At 43.9% G+C, this 20,838-nt stretch overlaps 1 protein-coding gene across 1 annotated transcript in view; it reads right to left on the bottom strand.

The window, feature by feature from the left end:
• ABCC4 (ATP binding cassette subfamily C member 4) overlaps positions 1–20,838 on the bottom strand; it is a 1,099,276-nt gene that overhangs the window by 956,178 nt on the left and 122,260 nt on the right. Inside the window, exon 5 of the mRNA XM_029604735.1 lies at positions 7,395–7,484. Coding sequence (XP_029460595.1) covers positions 7,395–7,484 — 90 coding nt within the window. The remainder of the gene's footprint in view (positions 1–7,394; positions 7,485–20,838) is intronic.

Raw genomic sequence — 20,838 nt, 5'->3', positions numbered from 1 at the left:
AACTGTGAAATAGTATCTGCAGACCAGTTGCGCAGCCACAGCTACCGTCTGGCCGCAATAACTGAAGCAGCTCCTCCTCCTCTGCCATTAGCAATGGTAACATGGAATAGACTTAGTTTTTGGGTACTTGCCAGGTTCTTATGGCCTGGATTGGCCACTGTTGGAAACAGGATGCTGGGCTTGATGGACCCTTGGTCTGACCCAGTATGGCATTTTCTTATGTTCTTATGTGTATATCAAGTCACAGCCCACAACAGCCTCTGAATCTATCATAGGTCCAAGTTTGGACCCAGTGCCACCAGATTCTTGACAAAGATGCAAGGTAGTCCGAGTTACCAAGTTGAAAAAGAAGCAATTTGCAAGTTCATAATAACTGCCTTAAAGGCTTGCTTCAGTATAGCCTCAATCCTCCTATCCTGAGCATCCTTCAGTGACGCACCTCCTTCTACCAGGATGGTGGTACATTTCATGACAGAACACCCTAAAGCATCCACCCTAGGGAAATGCAATTGCTCTCTGCCCTGTGGATCAAAGGGGTATAAACCCGCCAAGAAGCATCCCCCTTTAAAAGACGCTTCTGGCGCACTCCATTCCAGATCAATCAACTCCTGGACTGCATCTAAGAGAGAAAAGAAACAAGCTTTGTGCATGGAGACCAAAATAGAATCCTTCTTCTGCGTCCCCAAGGAGTCAGCCCAGCCACTCTGAGGTTCTTCAGGGTCTGAGATAGCAAATCTGGCAACTCATGTCACTGAAAGAAACGGAGAAGAGTCTGATATGGCTCCAAATCTGGGGGAATGGTCCTTCCTCATCAGGAGAGCCACCCCCATCAACAATAGTATCATTCTGATCCACCTGCATTCGAGCTCTGTCAGACCACACTGCAACATGGCGCTTGACCATGGAGACAGGCAGAGGAGCACTCAGAGTGCATGAAGCCACCTTAGTAGGTACTGCCGCTTTAGAAGACCGGCCTGTAGAAGTGTCTGCAATCCTTGGAAGAATTCCACACAGGAAAAGGAGGACGGGTCCATATGAGGCCCCATAGGCCTTAACCTGACATCCAGGGTCCTCTGAGGACTCGACCTATGGATCAATCAAAGGAGGGCTCACCCCTGCCATGTCTCCCTTGGTCACACTCCCCTCAGACCGAAGAGATGGACCATCGCCGGCCAAAATCAGAAGGTGGCAAATTTCCTCGCGCATCCAGGCAGCGCTGATGCAGGCTTAAAGAAAGCTCCAGCTGAATGGCCCTGATATGGCATTCAGCACAAATAGATAAGATACTTAGGCTTCATTGCCATGGGCGCCATGCTGTAAGCATGCAGACTGATGAAGGCTTGAGCCTAGCTTAACTGCATGTATAAGCGCGACCAAGCACATGCACCTAGGCCACTCGTCCAATTGGGAGCCCCAATTGGACACCCATTATCGACACCGAAACTGAACATACTTTATGGCGTCCAGAAGGAAGAATGCCCAACTGGACGCACAGGCGATAACGGCCACCCACACGGACGCGCAAGTGCACACCGATAGCCTACAGCAAAAAGCCTGGGAACGGGGCCTAGCCAAACAGCTGCTCAACCCGCTGAGCCTGCATGCTCTCCTCACCTCACAGAACTTCCCAAAGATGTGAGCGGGACAATCTAACGCCGAGGAACCAGACCCTTCTCCTATTGTCTTCTTTTTGTCCTTTTTTTTTAAAATAAACTTTTACCTGAGCTCAGCACTCCCTGGCTGAGAGCAGGAACGGGTCCCATTTATGAGGGGAGAGGGCTAAAGCCTTCGCCGCCAAACCTCTCTCAGCCTGCAACCGCTAATTGGAATTTAGGTCCATGGCAGCCAAGGCTACTGGGCTGAAGGCACTCTACTGAGGGAGAGACCAAATGGAATCACCTCAGAAGACAAGCAGTGCTACATAAGACAACTCGTCTTTCCAATATCTCCTTTCCAACTTTTTTTTTTTTTAAACTCACAGGCAATCCCCTGAAGGGAAATGCATGTCCACCATCTGCTGGAGATGGAGAATACTGGCAGGCTGATGTTAGGGTGGGACTATACATCCATGACATCAGCTTTTGCTCCATCTCTATCTGCTGGCAGAGGTGCATAACCCACTCGTTGGGATTGACCTACCTGAATGCTAAGGAATGGACTGTTTGGGTCTATATAAGGCAGACATGTCTCATTTGATCTGAGAAAAGTGTAACACATTACTTCAGTAAAGGCATGACAATTATTTAAAAGTTCCTCATGTCCCTTTGCTATCAGCAAGTGTTCTATATTTATTGACTGCATCTGTACTTTGGGTATTTATAGAATTTTATAGACCACACTATCTAAAATTCTTCACAGTATATAATAAAACATACAGTATATAATAAAACATACATATTATAGTACCATAAATATAAAACTTAACAAAATAAACAAAGGGCTTCTGACTTATCCTACCTTTCTAACTCAGCTGACCTTAAATGACTAGAAAGAATAATTTTTATAAATAAGCAAAAATCATTATCATGCTGCCATAGTGGCAGTAATTTCCATCAGAAATTATATGCCATTTTAAATAAGTAAGCTTTCCTGAAAGGCTGATAATCAAGAATGGTTCTAATATTAGGAACTTATTTCAAAGCTGTGGACCAGCTACAGTAAAGACTCAAATATGTGTTTCCTCTAAACAAACCAAATGTGTGGACGAGATTTGTAAACGATTTCTGCCTCATGATCTTAATGCCCTTGCTGCTTTATACAGCCTGAGCAATGCACTGACACATACTGAGGTTTCCCGAACTAAGGCCCTATGAATTGGGGTAAGGAAATACCTATAGTCTTTGAATGTAATCTGCTTTGATGTACACTTTGAAGCACCGAAAAGCAGAATATAAAATTCTAAATAAAATAAACAAACAAAATTGAGAAATTACTACTTACCTGATAATTTCCTTTTCTTTAGGACAGTCAGATGAATCCAGAACAAGAAGGTTATGCATCTTTACCAGCAGATGGAGATGAAGCAAACTGATGTCACAGTATATATATACCCCTGCAGTGACATCAACCCACCAGTATTCTCTTCAAAAGCATCTGTGGACAGACTAGCAAAAACTTGATTAAAAACAGACAATCATTTCAATACTCAGCCAACAGGCAACACCAAGCTCAGACAAGAATGTATTAACACTAGTCCAGGGACTAGATGAACTTACCATAATCCCTATAACAGGTAGCCATGAAGGAGGACCATAATACAACCGTTCAGCAGCCAAGGGAGGGAAGCTGGATTCATCTGACTGTCCTAAAGAAAAGGAAATTATCAGGTAAGTAGTAATTTCTCTTTTCTTAGCATCCAGTCAGATGAATCCAGAATAAGTGGGATGTACCCAAGCTACTCCCGAATAGGGCGAGAGGCTGCCCGTGGTCCAGTCAAAAACCGCATGTGCAAAGGCTGCGTCCTCCCGGGCTTGCACATCCAGACGATAATACCTGGAAAAACTGTTAACGAGGACCACAGTGCAGCTTGGTAAATATCAAAGGGAGACAAAAATTTCACTTCTGCCTAAGACACTGCTTGAGCTCTAGTGGAATAGGCACTGCCTTAAGTAGGTAACGGCTTCCCAGCATCAACGTATGCTGTCGTGACTATCTCCTTAATCCAATGAGCTATGGTAGCCCGCGAGGCCAGCTCTCCCTGCCTAGTACCGCCATGAAGAACAAATAGGCAATTTGTCTTCCATAAAGGCTTAGTAACCTCCAGATACCGGAAAATATGTCTCTTGACATCCAAGGGTCGCAACAGATGATACTCCTCAACATCTTTCTCTTTGTCCAAAGAGGGCAGGGAGTTGGTCTGATTCAAGTGAAAGTCAGTGACCACCTTCGGTAGACAGAAACAACTAGGGTTATTTCACCGTATCTGGAATCCTTATTTACTTTGGAGGCAGAACCAGTCAGTTGCCTGAACTGTTCTTTTTCTTTTATATTCTGTAACAATTAACATTTCATAAAACCCGGCTTGAACTTCATTTCTGTAAGATCCCAAGGGACCAGGGGGGTGGGGGGGGGGGGGGGGGAGATTTAAAGAGGCAAACAGAGATCTAGTTGCTTTATCAGGTTATTCATTTTGTTGATTGTGACTATTTGTACAATTATGGTTACATCTTGTTCTTTGTTGTACTGTATATTCTGCTTACTCTTTCTCAAATAAAGTTTAAATTACAAAAAAAAAAAAAGAAGAAACCGTACGCAGCTGTACCACCCCTAGAGTCACCCGGAGGAATGGCTCCCGGCAAGACAAGGCCTGCAGTTCGGAAACCCTACATGCAGAACAAACTGCCACAAGAAATACCATTTTCAAGGTCAGTAACCACAAGTTCAGGTTATGCATCAGTCTAAACATAGGGCCCGCTAAGAAATCCAATACCAAATTAAGACTCCATAAGGGCACCAGAAACCGCAAAGGACGATGAAAATATTTCACTCCTTTCAGGAAATGGGCCACATCAGGATGAGACACCAGGGATCCAACATTCACCTGATCTCTGAAACAAGCGAGAGCCGCTACTTGTACCTTTAAGGAATTAGGTGCCAAGCCTTTATTCAAGCCATCCTGCAAAAATTCTAAAATGAGCGGGATCTTTATCAAACGAGGAAGAGTACCTAGATCCTCACATAAGGCCTCAAAAACTCACCAAAACCTGCACATAGGATAAGGAAGTGGAGAACTTTCAGCAAGTAAGCCCTCTCAAGGGCCATACCGTAAGACAAAATAGAGTCGGATCTTCATGAAGAATAGGACCCTGCCACAACAGATCCTTGTGTGCCAGAAGCCGCGGGGCGATTCCACCAGGAGCTACCGCAGGTCCATATGCCAGGGTCTCCTGAGCCAATCTGGAGCAACCAAGAGCACCATCCCTATGTGGCACTCAATCCTTCGGACTAATCTGCCCAACACGGGCCATGGAGAAAAGGTGTACAGCAACTTATCTTCCGGTCACTCCTGTACCAAGGCATCTATCCTCAATGACTTCGGATCTCTCTATGCCATCAACTTCGGAATACAAGCTTCCGGCAGGCAAACCCTTGCCCTGCTTTATGTCAAACCAAGACCCAAGGTATTCCAACGACTGAGCAGGCTAAAGACTGCTCTTGACCAAGTTCACAACCCAACCGAGCTCCTGCAACAGGGAGATCACCTTGCGGGTCACCTGGTGGCTCTCTCCAGTGGCTTGGCTCGAATCAGCCAATCATCCAAATATGGGTGTCCTTTCTCAATTCTGCCGCAACTACTACCACTACCTTGAAAAAAGTCCTGGGAGTGATGGCCAGACCAAAAGGCAGTGTCCAAACTGATCATGGCGTCCCAGAACTGCGAACTGCAGAAAGCATTGATGCTGTAGTCAAATGGGAATGTGAAGATATGCTTCAGACAGGTCCAAAGAGGTCAGAAATTCCCCTGACTATATGGTCATTATCACTGATCACAAAGTCTCCATGTGAAAATTAATCACCTGCAGGTGACTGTTAACATCCTTGAGATCCAGGATGGGATGAAAGTATCCCTTTTATTCAGCACAATGAAATAAATGAATATCGCCCCATATTTTCTTGAGATGTGGGAACCAGAATCACAGCCCTCAGACTGAGGAGCCTTGCCACTGCCTGCTTCTTCTGTGGGGAGTGGCAGGGAGATACCATGAAAACATCCCGAGGAACACTGCACAACTCCAGTGCATATCCTTCTTGTATCACCTCCAGGACCCATTGATCCAATGTGATCTTGACCCACCTCTGATAGAAGAGAGAGAGGCGACCCCTATCTCCTGTTCCCGAGGGTAGGTCGGCAAACCTTCATTGGGAGACTCAGGAGGATCCACTCCCTAAGTCCTTGTCCCTTCTGGGCTGTCTGGGATGAAAGAACAGAGTCCTACCAAAAGGTTGTGTCTTCTGAAAGGTCGCTCCTTAAGTGCTCAGCAATGCTCAACTTCTGTGCACAGGTAAGTGGATGGCCACTTAAGGCACCGCTTAACTTGGATGTACAGACTACTAGGCCTGTCTAAGCATCCAAAATCTGGACACACAACTTGGACACACACACACCGAACTGACAATCCTGTAGAGGGGAGCCTAAAGAAAGCGTGCAAAACGCCATTGAGGCCCACCACACAGTGCTCAGTGAAAAAGCCTCAGAGCGGGGCCTAGCCTACAAGGGCTGATCAACCCGCCAGGCTGTCCACATCCCTCAACCTCCCACAGAGCAAGGAGACCGGGGGGAGGAAGCCCTACAGCAAAAACCCCTCCTTCTCTGTCTCTGTATTTTATTTTTTTTTTACTTACCTGAGCTCATCCTTACTTGGCTAAGTACAGAGACGGTCTCCAGCTGCGGGGAGAGAAAGTATTTGCCGTCACCGACACGCTCGGCTTCCTGCACCTGCTACCTTTCAACTGTTTAACAGCTAAGTCCATACCGGCTGAAAAACCAACTACCGGACCAAGGCATTCATCTGAGGGACCATGGAAATCACCTCTGGAATTCTCAACTGGGGGAGGGACCTTTTGGTATCACCGCAGGAGAGCGGGGCAAATTTATTTTATTTCTCCTTTTTCAAATCAGAGCAGTAGGGAGATGCACATCCCCATCTGCTAGAGATGGAGAATACTAGTAGGCTAATGTCACTGCAGGGGTATATATACTGTGACATCAGTTTGCTCCATCTCAATCTGCTGGTAGAGGTACATAACCCACTTCTTCTGGATTCGTCTGACTGGATGCTAAGAAACAAATTTGCACCTTGAGGCTATAGGCAACCAGTACAGTGAGAACAAAACAGGGGTAATGTGCTCTCTAATTCGAGTACCCATTAATATCCTTGCTGAGGAATTTTTTAAATAATTTATAACATCCTTAATGTCAAGTCCGGTAGATCCAAGTAAGTGCATTACAATCATCAAGTCCAGTCAACACTAATGCTTGCAGTACCCTACAGAAGTTTGCTGGCTCCAGAAACGGTTCAACTTTCCTTAAGATTTACAGTTTATAAAATGCATTTTATACTAGTGCTTTAACCTGAAGATTTAAAGATAGATTTGGCTCCAACATGACACACAGATTTCGAACATGGGAAACAAATTCAACTGTCCAGTCTTTAAACTTAAAAGGAGGAGGTAGCTTGATCTGAGGAAAACAATTTAATAGCAACATTTCGGTTTTCTTAGCATTTAGATTCCGCTTGTTATTTGGTTAACCACTTCAACTATGATTTTCTACCTAGTTTGTTAGTTAGTTAGTATAGCACATTTTACAGCTTTTCACTTTTCAGTGCATCATTAATTTTACTTCCATAAATTTCCATCCTCCTTTTACATGAAAAATCAAGATCCAGTCTCACCTGATCAAACTTATTGACATCATTAGATAAAAGATTTACTATTTGACCCGTGGTAGTTTTTCCCATGGCAGAGTTACTGAGGCGGAGTGCCTGAAACATGGAGAGAAAAAAAAATCATCAGCATTAGGAACCACAACCTGCTTGGAAAAACAGTCAGCTAAAAGGTAATTCAAACTGTTTACACAAGCAATACAGACAGACATCAGAGCTTTGGTCAGCCAGGAAAGGATGAATAGCCGAGTCTGGCTCCCAACCAGCTTGGGATTGTTTCGTGACTCCCGCCCTAATAAGAGGACACTTTTCAACTGTCTAAATAGTCTAAAATCTGTCACGAAAATGTTGAAGACCACACAACAAAGGTCTTCCTGAGCTACTCCTAGAATGAAAAAAAGCAGATGTATTGCTTATATGATGATAAAATGCATTAAGGAAAAAAACGCCTTAATGGTAACACTGGTAACTGATATTCTGAAACTGAGCTTCACTCTCTTCTGTCATTGAGAGAGGTACCTTTATATTAGTGGATGATCACCAATGGGATGCCTCCCTTCTTCTTACTTCCTAATTTTCTTCTCCCCCCAGGAATAGAGGGACAATCATTCCCCTTATTAATCACTGATGGGGTGATGAACCTCCCTGGGTGAAAAGCTCCCACTGGAAATGCCAACATATTTTCTCCTCCAACAAAAATATGGAAGAAAAGGTAGATAGAAACTTCCTTCAATAAAAATACTAACTGAAGGCAAAACTCTTTCCTGCTTCCAAAAAGGATTTACTAAAAGAAGAAAACAGGACCATCACAACTAAATTCCTCCTTCTTGGAAAACTAACCTAAAAATCCCCTTTTCATATGAGCAAGAAGCAACCAACACAGCAGCCCACATGGGGGAGCTGGAAACCACCTGGTATGCTTTATCTGCACTGATGGTACAGTCTGCTTAATAGAGTTCCAGTGAGATGCTACACAAGGGACCAGGAAGACTCCCTAGTAATGACAGCTATTTAGATCAGACTGTAGTAATACAATCAAATTAGCAGCTGGATCTATCCGGCATGATCTGTAATTAACTAGTAGTGGAAACACAGGTGCTCACGTAGCTGAGCTATGCAGGGGACCTCAGAGACCAGATGCTTAGGCAACTGCCATGCTAGTATTTTTGGCTATTTAGATTACTACAAAGATTTGGCATGGAAAAGGTGGGTGCTAGAGGGAGCTGTGAGGATCTTGTACATTCTTCTAGCCAAGATAATGCCATAGAAAGCAGAGCTGCTTACCTGTAACAGGTGTTCTCACAGGACAGCAGGATGTTAGTTTTCACATATGGGTGACATCATCAGGATGGAGCCCAGTCACGGAACACTTTTGTCAAAGTTTGTAGAACTTTGACTGGTACCTACTGGGCATGCCCAGCAATGCACTGACCCTGCATCTAGCAGGGGTCCCCCTTCAGTCTTGTTATATAGCAAAAAGTACGTGCGAAAAATAAAAAAAGAAAACGTAAATGAACCCAACTTCACGGTGTGGCGGGCGGGTTTCGTGAGGACTAACATCCTGCTATCCTGTGAGAACACCTGTTACAAGTAAGCAACTCTGCTTTCTCACAGGACAAGCAGGATGGTAGTCCTCACATTATGGGTGAGTACCGAGCTGAGGATCCCCGAGCAAAGCACCAAATGCACCCAAAGATGTGCAACAGGCACAACAACAGGGGTGGAAATTTGGTTAGGAGGGCATCCTGAACAGGTCGGTGGAAGGATGTTGGGAAGTAAAACAGAAAATAAATTGCGTAGAACAGACTGGCCAAATTTGGAATCCTGTGTGCCAGCCTTATCTAAGCAATAATGGGCTGCAAAAGTATGGAGAGAACTCCATGTAGCAGCCTTACAAATATCAGCAAGCGGCACCGAACAGAGGTGCGCTACTGATGTCGCCATGGCCCTGACCGAGTGTGCTTTTACACGGTCTTGTAGCGGAATGCCTGCTTGCTGGTAGCAAAAAGAAATGCATTCCACCAACCAGGAGGAGAAGGTCTGCTTTCCCACAGGATTTCCCAATTTGATGGTATCAAAAGAAACAAACAGTTGAGTGGATTTCCTGTGGGCTGACGTGCGGTCCAGACAGAAAGCTAGAGCACGTTTGCAGTCCAAAGAAAGCAGAGCCTGTTCTCCTGGGTTCGAATGGGGCCTGGGAAAAAAGGTAGGTAGGATAATAGACTGGTTAATATGAAATTCAGACACTACCTTCGGCAAAAATTTAGGGTGAGTGCAGAGCACTACCCTGTCATGCAGAATTTTAGTGTAAGGCGGGTAGGTAACTAATGCCTGAAATTCACTAACTCTGCGAGAGGACGTGATCGCCAGAAGAAAAACTACCTTCCAGGTGAGATAGTGGAGATCAAAGGAGTGGAGAGGCTCAAACGGAGGTTTCATGAGCCATCCCAAAACCACATTAAGGTCCTAAGCAGGGACAGGAGGGCACAGTGGAGGTTTTAAATGGAGCAAGACTCTCATGAATCGTGATACTAAGGGTTGCGTTGAAATGGAGACATTACCTACACTCTTATGGTACGCAGAAACTGCACTAACATGCACCCTGATAGAGGAAGTTTTGAGGCCTAACTCTGACAGGTGCCAGAGGTAGTCCAGGAACCTTGCAGTGGAACAAGTGAAGGGGTCTATGGACATGGAAGTACACCAGACCATAAACCTCTTCCATTTAGAGCGATAAGACCTTCTCGTTGAAGGTTTTCGTGACGCCACCAGGACTCGGGATACAGACTCTGAAAGGTTAAGAGGTTGGAGTATTAACCTTTCAACATCCAGGTCGTCAGAGACAGAGCTCGGAGGTTGGGGTGACGGAGAGTGATTAGAAGGGGATCCTTCCCCAGAGGAATGTGTCAGTGTACCGATAGGTCCTGGAGGACTGGAAACCACATCTGGCATGGCCAATGGGGAGCTATCAGAATCATTAGTCCTTTGTCCTGCCGGAGCTTCACAAAAGTCTTTGAAATGAGAGGAAGTGGAGGGTACGCATAAAGGAGACCGCTGGCCCAGGAGAGGGCGCAGGCATCTCTTGGCTGCAAGTGGTGACTGCGAATGAGAGAGCAGAAGTTGTCTACTTTGTGTACCGACGCAAAGAGGTCTATGCGAGGGTAACCCCAACGTTGGAATATTGCATCCGCTATCATGGGGTTGAGAGACCACTCGTGCGGATGGAAAGCGCGACTCAGCTTCTCCGCCAACAAATTGTCCACTCCCGGCAAGTAGGTTGCTTTGAGGCACATCGAGCGGGAAACGGCCCATTCCCATATCTGTGCAGCTTCCTGACACAGAAGGTAGGAGCCCATTCCCCCTTGATTGTTGATGTACCACATCTCAACCTGATTGTTGGTTTGAATCAGGATGGCTTTGCTTGACAGGCAATCCTGAAAGACCTTGAGGGCATATCTGATCACCCATAGCTCCAGGAAATTTATTTGGTGTTTGGCTTCCTCTGGAGACCAGGTACCCAGAGTCTGCAGGTCACCTACATGTGCACCCCACCCAAGGTTGGATCCGTCTGCTGTTAAGGTGAATTGAGGATCTGGAGCCTGAAGTGGAAGGCCTTGAATGAGATTGGAGTGGAGCTTTCACCAGGCTAGTGACAGACGGAGCTGTTTGGTAACCTGGACACTGCTGGACATTGGCTGACAAGCTTGAATCCACTGGCATTTTAGGGTCCACTACATCAGTCTCATGGCTAGGCGAGCCATTGGAGTGACATGCACCGAGGACACCATGTGACCCAACAGTATGAGGAACTGAAGGAACTAAAAAATGAAATTTCAGACCTATTAGTAAAAATTTGTAACCTGTCATTAAAATCATCCATTGTACCTGAAGACTGGAGGATAGCTAATGTAAGCCCATATTTAAAAAAGGCTCCAGGGGCGATCCGGGAAACTACAGACCAGTTAGCCTGACTTCAGTGCCAGGAAAAATAGTGGAAAGTATTCCAAACTTCAAAATAACAGAACATATAGAAAGACATGGTTTAATGGAACAAAGTCAGCATGGCTTTACCCAAGGCAAGTCTTGCCTCACAAATCTGCTTCACTTTTTTGAAGGAGTTAATAAACATGTGGATAAAGGTGAACCTGTAGATGTAGTGTACTTGGATTTTCAGAAGGCATTTGACAAAATTCCTCATGAGAGGCTTCTAGGAAAAATAAAAAGTCATGGGATAGGTGGCGATGTCCTTTCATGGATTACAAACTGGCTAAAAGACAGGAAACAGAGAATAGGATTAAATGGACAATTTTCTCAGTGGAAGGGTGTGGGCAGTGGAGTGCCTCAGGGATCTGTATTGGGACCCTTATTTTTCAATATTTTTATAAATGATCTGGAAAGAAATACGACAAGTGAGGTAATCAAATTTGCAGATGATACAAAATTGTTCAGAGTAGTTAAATCACAAGCAGATTGTGATAACTTGCAGGAAGACCTTGTGAGACTGGAAAATTGGGCATCAAAATGGCAGATGAAATTTAATGTGGACAAGTGCAAGGTGATGCATATAAGGAAAAATAACCCATGCTATAGTTACACAATGTTGGGTTCCATATTAGGTGCTACTACCCAAGAAAGATCTAGGCGTCATAATGGATAAAACATTGAAATCGTCGGTTCAGTGTGCTGCGGCAGACAAAAAAGCAAATAGAATGTTGGGAATTATTGGAAAGGGAATGGTGAATAAAACGGAAAATGTCATGTCGTCTCTGTATCGCTCCATGGTGAGACCGCACCTTGAATACTGTGTACAATTCTGGACGCCGCATCTCAAAAAAGATATAATTGCGATGGAGATGGTACAGAGAAGGGCAACCAAAATGATAAGGGGAATGGAACAGCTCCCCCATGAGGAAAGACTAGAGGTTAGGACTTTTCAACCTGGAGAAGAGACAGCTGAGGGGGGATATGATAGAGGTGTTTAAAATCATGAGATGTCTAGAACAGGTAGATGTGAATCGGTTTTTTACTCTTTCGGATAATAGAAAGACTAGGGGGCACTCCATGAAGTTAGCGCGTGGCACATTTAAAACTAATTGGAGAAAGTTCTTTTTTACTCAACGCACAATTAAACTCTGGAATTTTTTGCCAGAGAATGTGGTTAGTGCAGTTAGTATAACTGTGTTTAAAAAAGGATTGGATAAGTTCTTGGAGGAGAAGTCCATTACCTGCTATTAATTAAGTTGACTTAGAAAATAGCCATTGCTATTACTAGCAACGGTAACATGGAATAGACTTAGTTTTTGGGTACTTGCCAGGTTCTTATGGCCTGGATTGGCCACTGTTGGAAACAGGATGCTGGGCTTGATGGACCCTTGGTCTGACCCAGTATGGCATGTTCTTATGAAGATACTCGAGACTGTAGTTGATGCGCCAGAGTTGTAATGGTGAAAGCACGATCCTGGAGGAGGAAGGCTTTCGCCTGTATAGTGTTTAGGTTGGGATGGAACTATCTTGGATTTGGGATAGTTGATTAGAAACCCTAAGGAGATCAGGGTGTTGATAGCGAGACGCAGGGAGGTCAGCGCGCCCTGCTGAGTCGGAGCCCTTATCAACCACTTGTCAAGACAAGGGTATTTATTTATTATATTTATTTGCTTTTATATACCGACAGTCGTTGGCGTACATCACATCGGTTCACATTATAACAGTGTAATAGTATGACTGGAAGTTGTACTATTTATACATTGTAACATTAACTTTAACTTTAGTGGGAAACATTAAACATCTGGCAATAAGCCTTGGTGATAGAACAGTTAAACAAGATAATGGTAGGTATTAAAGGATGGTTATTGTAAATTTAAGTTATAGAACTGGGCTAGGGTATCTGATTGGCGGAATCAGTATATGCAATAACAATGTAGAAACAACAGATAGAGTATATACAGCGGGACATGTACCTGATTTAGCTGGGAGGATAAGGTGAATTGGGAGGGAGCTAGGGGATGAGGGGAGGTGGTGGAGTTAGGTAGCGTGTTGGTAGGCTTTTTGGAATAGCCATGTTTTCAATTGCTTTTTGAATGATTGGGTGGAGGGTTCCAGTCTGCGTTGGGTAGGTAGCTTGTTCCAGAGGGTGGGACCAGCTACAGAGAAGGTATGCTGTCTGGTGGAGGTAAGGTGTGCAAGTTTTGTATGGGGTATGATAAGGAGGCCTGTGTTTTGGGATCGCAGGTTTTTCTGGCTGTGGTGTAGTTGGATAGTATGAGGGATTGGAGTACTGTGCAGTAATCATGGTGGAATAGTAGAGGTTTGAGTTTTTTGAGGACTTTTAGTTTGTAAAAGCCTTCTTTGATTGTCATGTTGATGTGTTTTTTCATGTTGAGATTTGAGTCAAGGGTGATGCCGAGATCTCTAACCTCATTGGTGAGAACAGTGTGTGATTGACTGGAGGTGCTGTCTTTGCTGGTTTTGGTTGTGGTTTTGTTTGATATGTATAGGATTTCAGTTTTTTTGTGGTTGAGGGTGAGGGATATCTGCATGAAGAGATTTGATATTTGGATGGACACCCTGATTCCTGAGGAAGGCTGCGACCAACACCAGGCACTTGGTGAATACTCGTGGAGCAGACGCCAGGCCGAATGGTAGTACACGGTATTGGAAATAACGAGGGCCGACCAGGAATCACAGAAATTTGCAATGAGATGGTGTGATTGAGATGTGTATGTATGCGTCCTGGAGATCTAGAGAGCATAGCCAATCTTCTCTTTGCAGAAGAAGAAATAGAGAGCCCAAGGTTACCATCTTGAATTTTTCTCTGTGCAGAAATTTGTTTAGTGCACAGAGATCCATATCCTCATATCAAGATTGCTAGTTCCACCTACGGAGCATATCAGATTGCTAAACTCCTTCCACGGGAGCCAGTCCCTAACAGATTGCAAGTCCGCATGGTGACTCATAACAGATGGCTACTCCTCCCACTACAGGAGTATCCAGCAACATATTACAATAGACTGCTAACTCCTCCCCTCTGGAGGAGCCAAACCTAACAGATTGCTACTCCCATCTCCTTGCTCCTCCCATCAGCATAGCAGATTATAACAGACTGCTAACTCCTCCCTTCTTGAGGAGTACAGCATAAAAGGTGGTAACCTTGAGTGACTACTGCAAGTACCCACTGGTCTGCGGTGACTGTGTGCCAAGCGCTGTTGAAGTGGCAGAGTCGACCACCAACTAGTATGGATAGAAGAGGAGGTTGGCTTACACTCTCTAGGAAGCAGTCAAAACCCCGACGCTGGTCCAGGCTGAGAAGCTGGCTAAGACTTTTGAGGACGAGTCTGCCTGGATTGACCTTTTTGGTAAGGTCTGGAAGGGCATCCTCTAGAACCTTGTCTTTTTGTTTCCTTTCCCCCTCCCCCCCCTCCTTTCCCCCCCTCGCTCCCTCCCTCTTCCCCCTGTATATAACTGTACATAAGTGCACATGCCTCCTTTTATACTGTAAATAAGTTCATATACTAAGTCTATAAGTGCACACGCATGCCTCCTTTAACATTACTTATACATATTTAATCTTTGCTTATGCATATTTATCTTAACATGGATAAGTAATTTCCATGTCGTTCAACAATGTTGTATCCCTGCTCGTTGACTCTCTCTCCTATACTTTCATATGTTATCCAGTTTCGTATATTATCCAATTATTTCCCAGTTAGCCCTCCATCCCCGTTCTTTCTAATTTCCTTTCTCAGTTACTTGTGAACCGACATGATGTGTCCTACGAATGCCGGTATATAAAAAATGTTAAATAAATAAATAAATAAATAAATACATACATACATACATACATACATAAACCCGGAGGATAAACATTCTTTGGCTTGTAGGTTGGCTGCTTAGAGAGTCTCGTCTGAAAGTTCTCTTAGGGGCGAAAGGGAACTCAGACGGCACAGAAGAAAGCTGGTGCAGCATTTCATGGTGGTCCTTCAACTACACCAGAGTCTCTTGGATCTTTTCCCCAAAGAGATTATCGCCCACACAGGGTAGATCCGCCAACCTGTCTTGGACTTCTGGTCTTAAGTCCAAGGATTTGAACCAGGCCCATCTTTGTGCACTAATCCCCACTGCAGACACTAGAGGTAGTGTCAAAGATATCATAAGCAGTGCGGACCTCGTGTTTTCCAGCATCCAGACATTTTTGAGCCAGAGTATGAAGTTGAGTCTGGAGTTGCTCTGGTAACGAATCAGAGAAATCCTGGATTCTTTTAAAGAGGTCTCTGTTATACTGGGTCATGTATAACTGGTAAGAGACTACACGAGATATGAGCATGGAGCCATGGAAAAAATGCCAAAAGATCCAGGGATTTTTGTTCCTTCCCTGGAGATATGGAGGAATGAGGTTTTGAACGTCGTGCCTTCTTCTGGGCTGATTCAACAACCACAGAATGATGATCCAACTGAGACCTTCTGGAACCCAGGAGCTGACTGCACCAGATAGGTGGCATCTGTCTTACGGGTGGACAGGTGGGACGGAACATGGGTGTTCCCAGTTTCTTTTCAAGAGATCAAGCAGGATTTCATAAATAGGTATGGACATGATTTCCTTAGGAGCATCAAGAAATTGGAGTACTTCCAGCATCTTGTGCCTAGAGTTCTCTTCTGTCTGAAGTTGGAAAGGAATGGTTTCAGACATTTCCTTGATGATATTGATAAAAGACAGATCTTCTGGTGGAGAATGTCATCTTTTATCTGGGGGAGAGAGCTCTGATGGTAGATCATCTGTATCCTGGGATGAATCCTCGGTCCAAGGATTATAGGACTGATCTCCAGCACCTAATGGGTCTCCAGCAGGGAGAAAGGGTGCCAATCCTGAAGGACCAGGCCTAGACATCGATGGCATCGGAGGCGGCACCGACGACATCGAAGGAGGCACCGATGGGACCGGTGACATCGATAGACGAGTTGGTGGTAAAATCCCAGACGGTGGGATGAGAATCTGTGTTTCTTCATCAACCGATGATAATGGAATTGGTGTAGAAGGCACTGGACCCACTGGTGCTCTCGGTTCCATCGGAGGCAGGGCACAGATCAATGCATCCAGTCTACCCAGTAGCGGTGCAAGCTCTACGGGAATATCTGTGACCGGCTCGGGGAACGGTACCGGCGTCGATAGAGGAATCAAGCCCTTAAGTGCTTTACAGATGGCCTCTTGGATCATCTGATCCAATTCCTTGCGGAAGCCTGGGGCATGGAGCCCCGGCACTGGAGTAGGAGGCAGCACTGGCGTAGCCGGAGGGTCCACCGGTGAAGGTGGAATACCAGATCCCAGCAACACTGAAGGTGAGGAATGCCTCAGTGACCCGGTCACAGAAGAGGATGGGGCTTCTTTGTCGGTGGCTCTATCGATGTCGATGCCGAGGACTTGCCTGGATCGATGGACTGAGCCTTCCGATGCCGGTGTCGACGCTTTTCATGATGTTCTCCCCGGTCCTTTTCCTGAGGAGGCAAGGAGGCTATCGACACTTTTGGAATTGTCGACGCCGGTCGAACAGCAGCTGTGTCCCGGTGCAGGCGAGAGGTCGATGGCACCGGCTCGGACGACGTCGAAGCTATCAATGGAGACGGGGTTTTTAACTGAAAGAGAAAGTCTATTTTCTCTAAACGGGCCTTACGGCCCTTCGGTATCATTTGGGCACATTTGGTGCAAGTTAAGACATCGTGGTCGGACCCCAAACACATAACACAGACCCCATGCGGGTCAGTGATGGACATTGTCAGAGTACAGTCGGGGCACCGATGAGAACCCGACGCCATGGCTCCGACAAAAATTTAGCCACGGTGCAGTCGATGGCCGGTAGGCCCTGAAGGGATAACACGACGGAAATAGATCACAACAAGGGTAAAATCTTACCTTACGACCGCAGAGTATAGATATTGATAGGGAGACCCCTATGGGGTAGAAACTTTTGGAAAAATTTGATAGAAGTTTCGTGAGGAAAATTCCTGTCAGGAATCTCAGAGAGCTCCTTAACCCGCGTGGCTACTGCTGCACAGAAAAAAGAAGACTGAAGGGGGACCTCTGCTGGATGCAGGGTCAGTGCATTGCTGGGCATGCTCAGTAGGTGCCAGTCAAAGTTCTAGAAACTTTGACAAAAGTGTTCTGTAACTGGACTCCATCCTGATGATGTCACCCAAATGTGAGGACTACCATCCTGCTTGTCCTGTGAGAAAAAAGAATGTCCTGGATAAGGAGAAATCTTGTAGGTGGCCACATTAGTTTAGTTTATTAATTTGATTAACTGCTTTTCAATACATTACCAAAGCTGTGAAAAACTAAAGTAAACATATTTCATCCATACATATTCTAATGCATTTTGTGGCTGGCTGCTGGATGTATCCTTAGCAATGTGGAGAGAATAATTGGGCAGAGTGTGTTTTGTTTTGTTTTTTTAAATCATTTACTATGTTATTTATTTTAAATAATTTGTATACTACATAACCAGTAAAAATTTCAATAAAAGCTGTTTACTAACATATAAAAGCCAACAAAAAAAAATCAGAATACAATACTAAAATTGCACTTATAAACGAGCATCCACTCAACCAACTATAAACTGCCAAATGCCACCCTCCATGGGAACCACACCTCAACAGCATTTAATACCAGCCCTAAATCAAGTTACCCAACCCCCTCCTCTAAAGACTGAAACAGAAACAAATGAGCTTTAAGTAATTCATTAAATTTCATATAAATTCAACTCATTTCTAATCAACACTGGTAGACTCTTCCAAGCTTATGAGGCCACCAATGTAAGGGCCTGTTTAGAGCTCTTACTCAGGGCTTCCCAAATCTTTTCGGGGGACCCAATAGCCAGTTGAGTTTTCAGGATATCCACATTGAATATGTCAGAAAATATGTTATTAAATATGAAATTGTGTTTATTGGTAATTACCTATATTCAGTGTAGTCAGTAATCAACAGGCCACAATAGAAACATAAGCATTGATTCTTATATGCCTTTTTCTTAAGGCTCAGCTTCAGACAAGGGCCTCATATCTTCCAAAAGACATCTGTGACCATGAATTTACAGAGAAAATACAGAATCCTTATCTTAGTCTCTAGTTGTAAAGAGGCCCTCTTTAGGGGAAAGTTTTACAACACCAGACAAACTTTTGATTAGACACCTGGGAAAGCTAATCACACTGAATTTCTTATCTCTGCTGAGTTAGAAAAAAAAAAAGCAAGAGCTGGCTCTGCCTGTAGAAGTTCAAAAGTCAGGCAACACTTTAATTAGTTGAGTTGCCTCCCCTGTTTCAGATTTTTGCTAAAACAGGGAAAAAAAAAAACAATTTTAATGAAGTTTGAGACTTTCTAGTTTCAGACTTCTCTTTTTTCAAGGGGGCAAAATTGTCACCTTTTGAAAGAAAAGAAACAGATCAGCCCCAACCTGTGGGTTTTATTTCTGTTATAAAAATGATGGCTAACAAAGAAACAAGACTTGTTGCCATGTGTACGAGTGAGAGAGACAGATCATCAGGATTCAATTGCTTCATTGATTTGGTAAGCCAATTTACATTTCTGGCATTTGAGAACCCTTTTAAAACTAAGTATTATTATTTCTAATTAGTATTAGGGATATGTATTAGAGATGATTTGATTTTGTAAGAAAATGTCTTTAGTAGATGTGCACCTGGTTTCTGTTATATCTGTCACGGCTGTGACAGTATTTACTCTGATAATTATGTACTGCTTGATTAGATTAAGATTTAAACATGGAAATGTCTCATAGAATCATTTAGAGGTTTTAAGATTTGAATTTCTACTTTTTATCTGGAATAAAGAGAAGTATTTTAACTACATTCAGTCTGGTTTATTTCTCTGCATGCTATGTTACTTAAGTTACCTTGGTGTAATTCTCTAAAATAAGAACCCATATCTCTGTAAAAATAAACTTTTTGTCTATAGGGCAAGAAGAGTTAAAAGAATCAAACAGGCTTCTCAAACAAAACCCCCTAGATTTATTCTTTAAAAAATATGCAAGCAACAGGAGCTGGCTGCTATCGATCTGGAGGATGCATCTTGCAGTGATATCAACTTTTAAGTGCAGAGATTTCTTCTTTTCTTTTTCTTTCATATTTGATCAACAGAGGACGAGGAACCGGAGGGAAGGGAGAGAGGGTTTCAGGGGGGGGGAATGTTTTTCTTTGGAAAAAAAAAAGTTACTTCTCAACCTTCCTAGGGTGTTAAAGGTGTTACACGGTTGATGGTTCTATGATTGTTGTTGTGTTACACTTACAAAACCAATAAACATATTAAAAAAAAAAAAGATATGCATGAAATAAGCTTTCATATCATGGAGACTCAGAATATGCAAATTTATCTCATGCATATTCATTATAAATATCCTGAAAACCCAGCTGGCTGTGGGGTCCCCAAGACAGGTTTAAGGAAGCCCTATCCTACTAGATCTGAATTTCCAGCCATATGAGAATTCAAATCATGCGCCCTGAGCTGCCCTAACCACTCATCCAGGACATGCCATACAATCTAGTTAAAAGATATCATGGCCATTCAAGCAAACACTGCAGAAAGTCATTGCTAATAACTTAACGCTTGCCTTTTCAGCTACGGGAAGCCACTGCAGCGAGGCCAACAAAGGTGATAATCCTATCCTTTCTAGACTTCCCACAAAACAACCTCGCTGCACTATTTTGAAGTAATTATAACTTCTTTATTACACAATGCAATAACCCTAACAACCCATTACAATAGTCTAACACTACAATATCTCAAAAAGGTTTCAGTTGCTGAATGTCTTGAGCTGTAAATGTGCCTTCCTACATGTCTGACTCACAGAGGCTTCGATAATAAATGCCGCATCCAAAAATCACACCCAAACTCCTAACTTTGGACATACTACACATTTGATCTTAGCCAAAAGGCAGAAAAGCAATTATTAGTACTGCCTGCCCCCAGCCTCACATCAGTTTTATTTGCATCGGTTACAATTCTCAAATACCCTTCTAACACCTAAAATATCAGTTTTTTTACTTAATACTAAATGACAGATTTGCAACCATCTCACAACTGTATCCAAACATCTGTTTAACCAGCTTATTTCTTCTCCTAAACCTCCTCTACTGGTGCCAAAAACTGAATATGACTGTCGTACACATACTCCTGTAACTCCCAATTCTTGGAATATAACTGCTCCAAAAAAAAAAATATTGAAAAGTGAAGTGGACGGGCAAACCCCCCCCCCCCCCCCTGGAATTCCATACTGTACTTTCTCCAACATGGAGCATTCTTCATCTACTTGAATCATTTGATACCTATCATGAAGGAAGGAGGAGATCCAGTCAATTTTATCCTGCAGACCCACTTGCCAAGATCTTTCAATCAAAATCCACCAAATCAAAAGCATGATAGGTCTAACTGAACCAACATCACTGACTTTCCTAC

The sequence above is a fragment of the Rhinatrema bivittatum genome, chromosome 5 (assembly GCF_901001135.1).
Source record: "Rhinatrema bivittatum chromosome 5, aRhiBiv1.1, whole genome shotgun sequence".
Taxonomy (NCBI): domain Eukaryota; kingdom Metazoa; phylum Chordata; class Amphibia; order Gymnophiona; family Rhinatrematidae; genus Rhinatrema; species Rhinatrema bivittatum.
The sequence above is the reverse complement of the archived record's forward strand: the minus strand, read 5'-3'. Positions and strand labels throughout refer to the sequence as shown.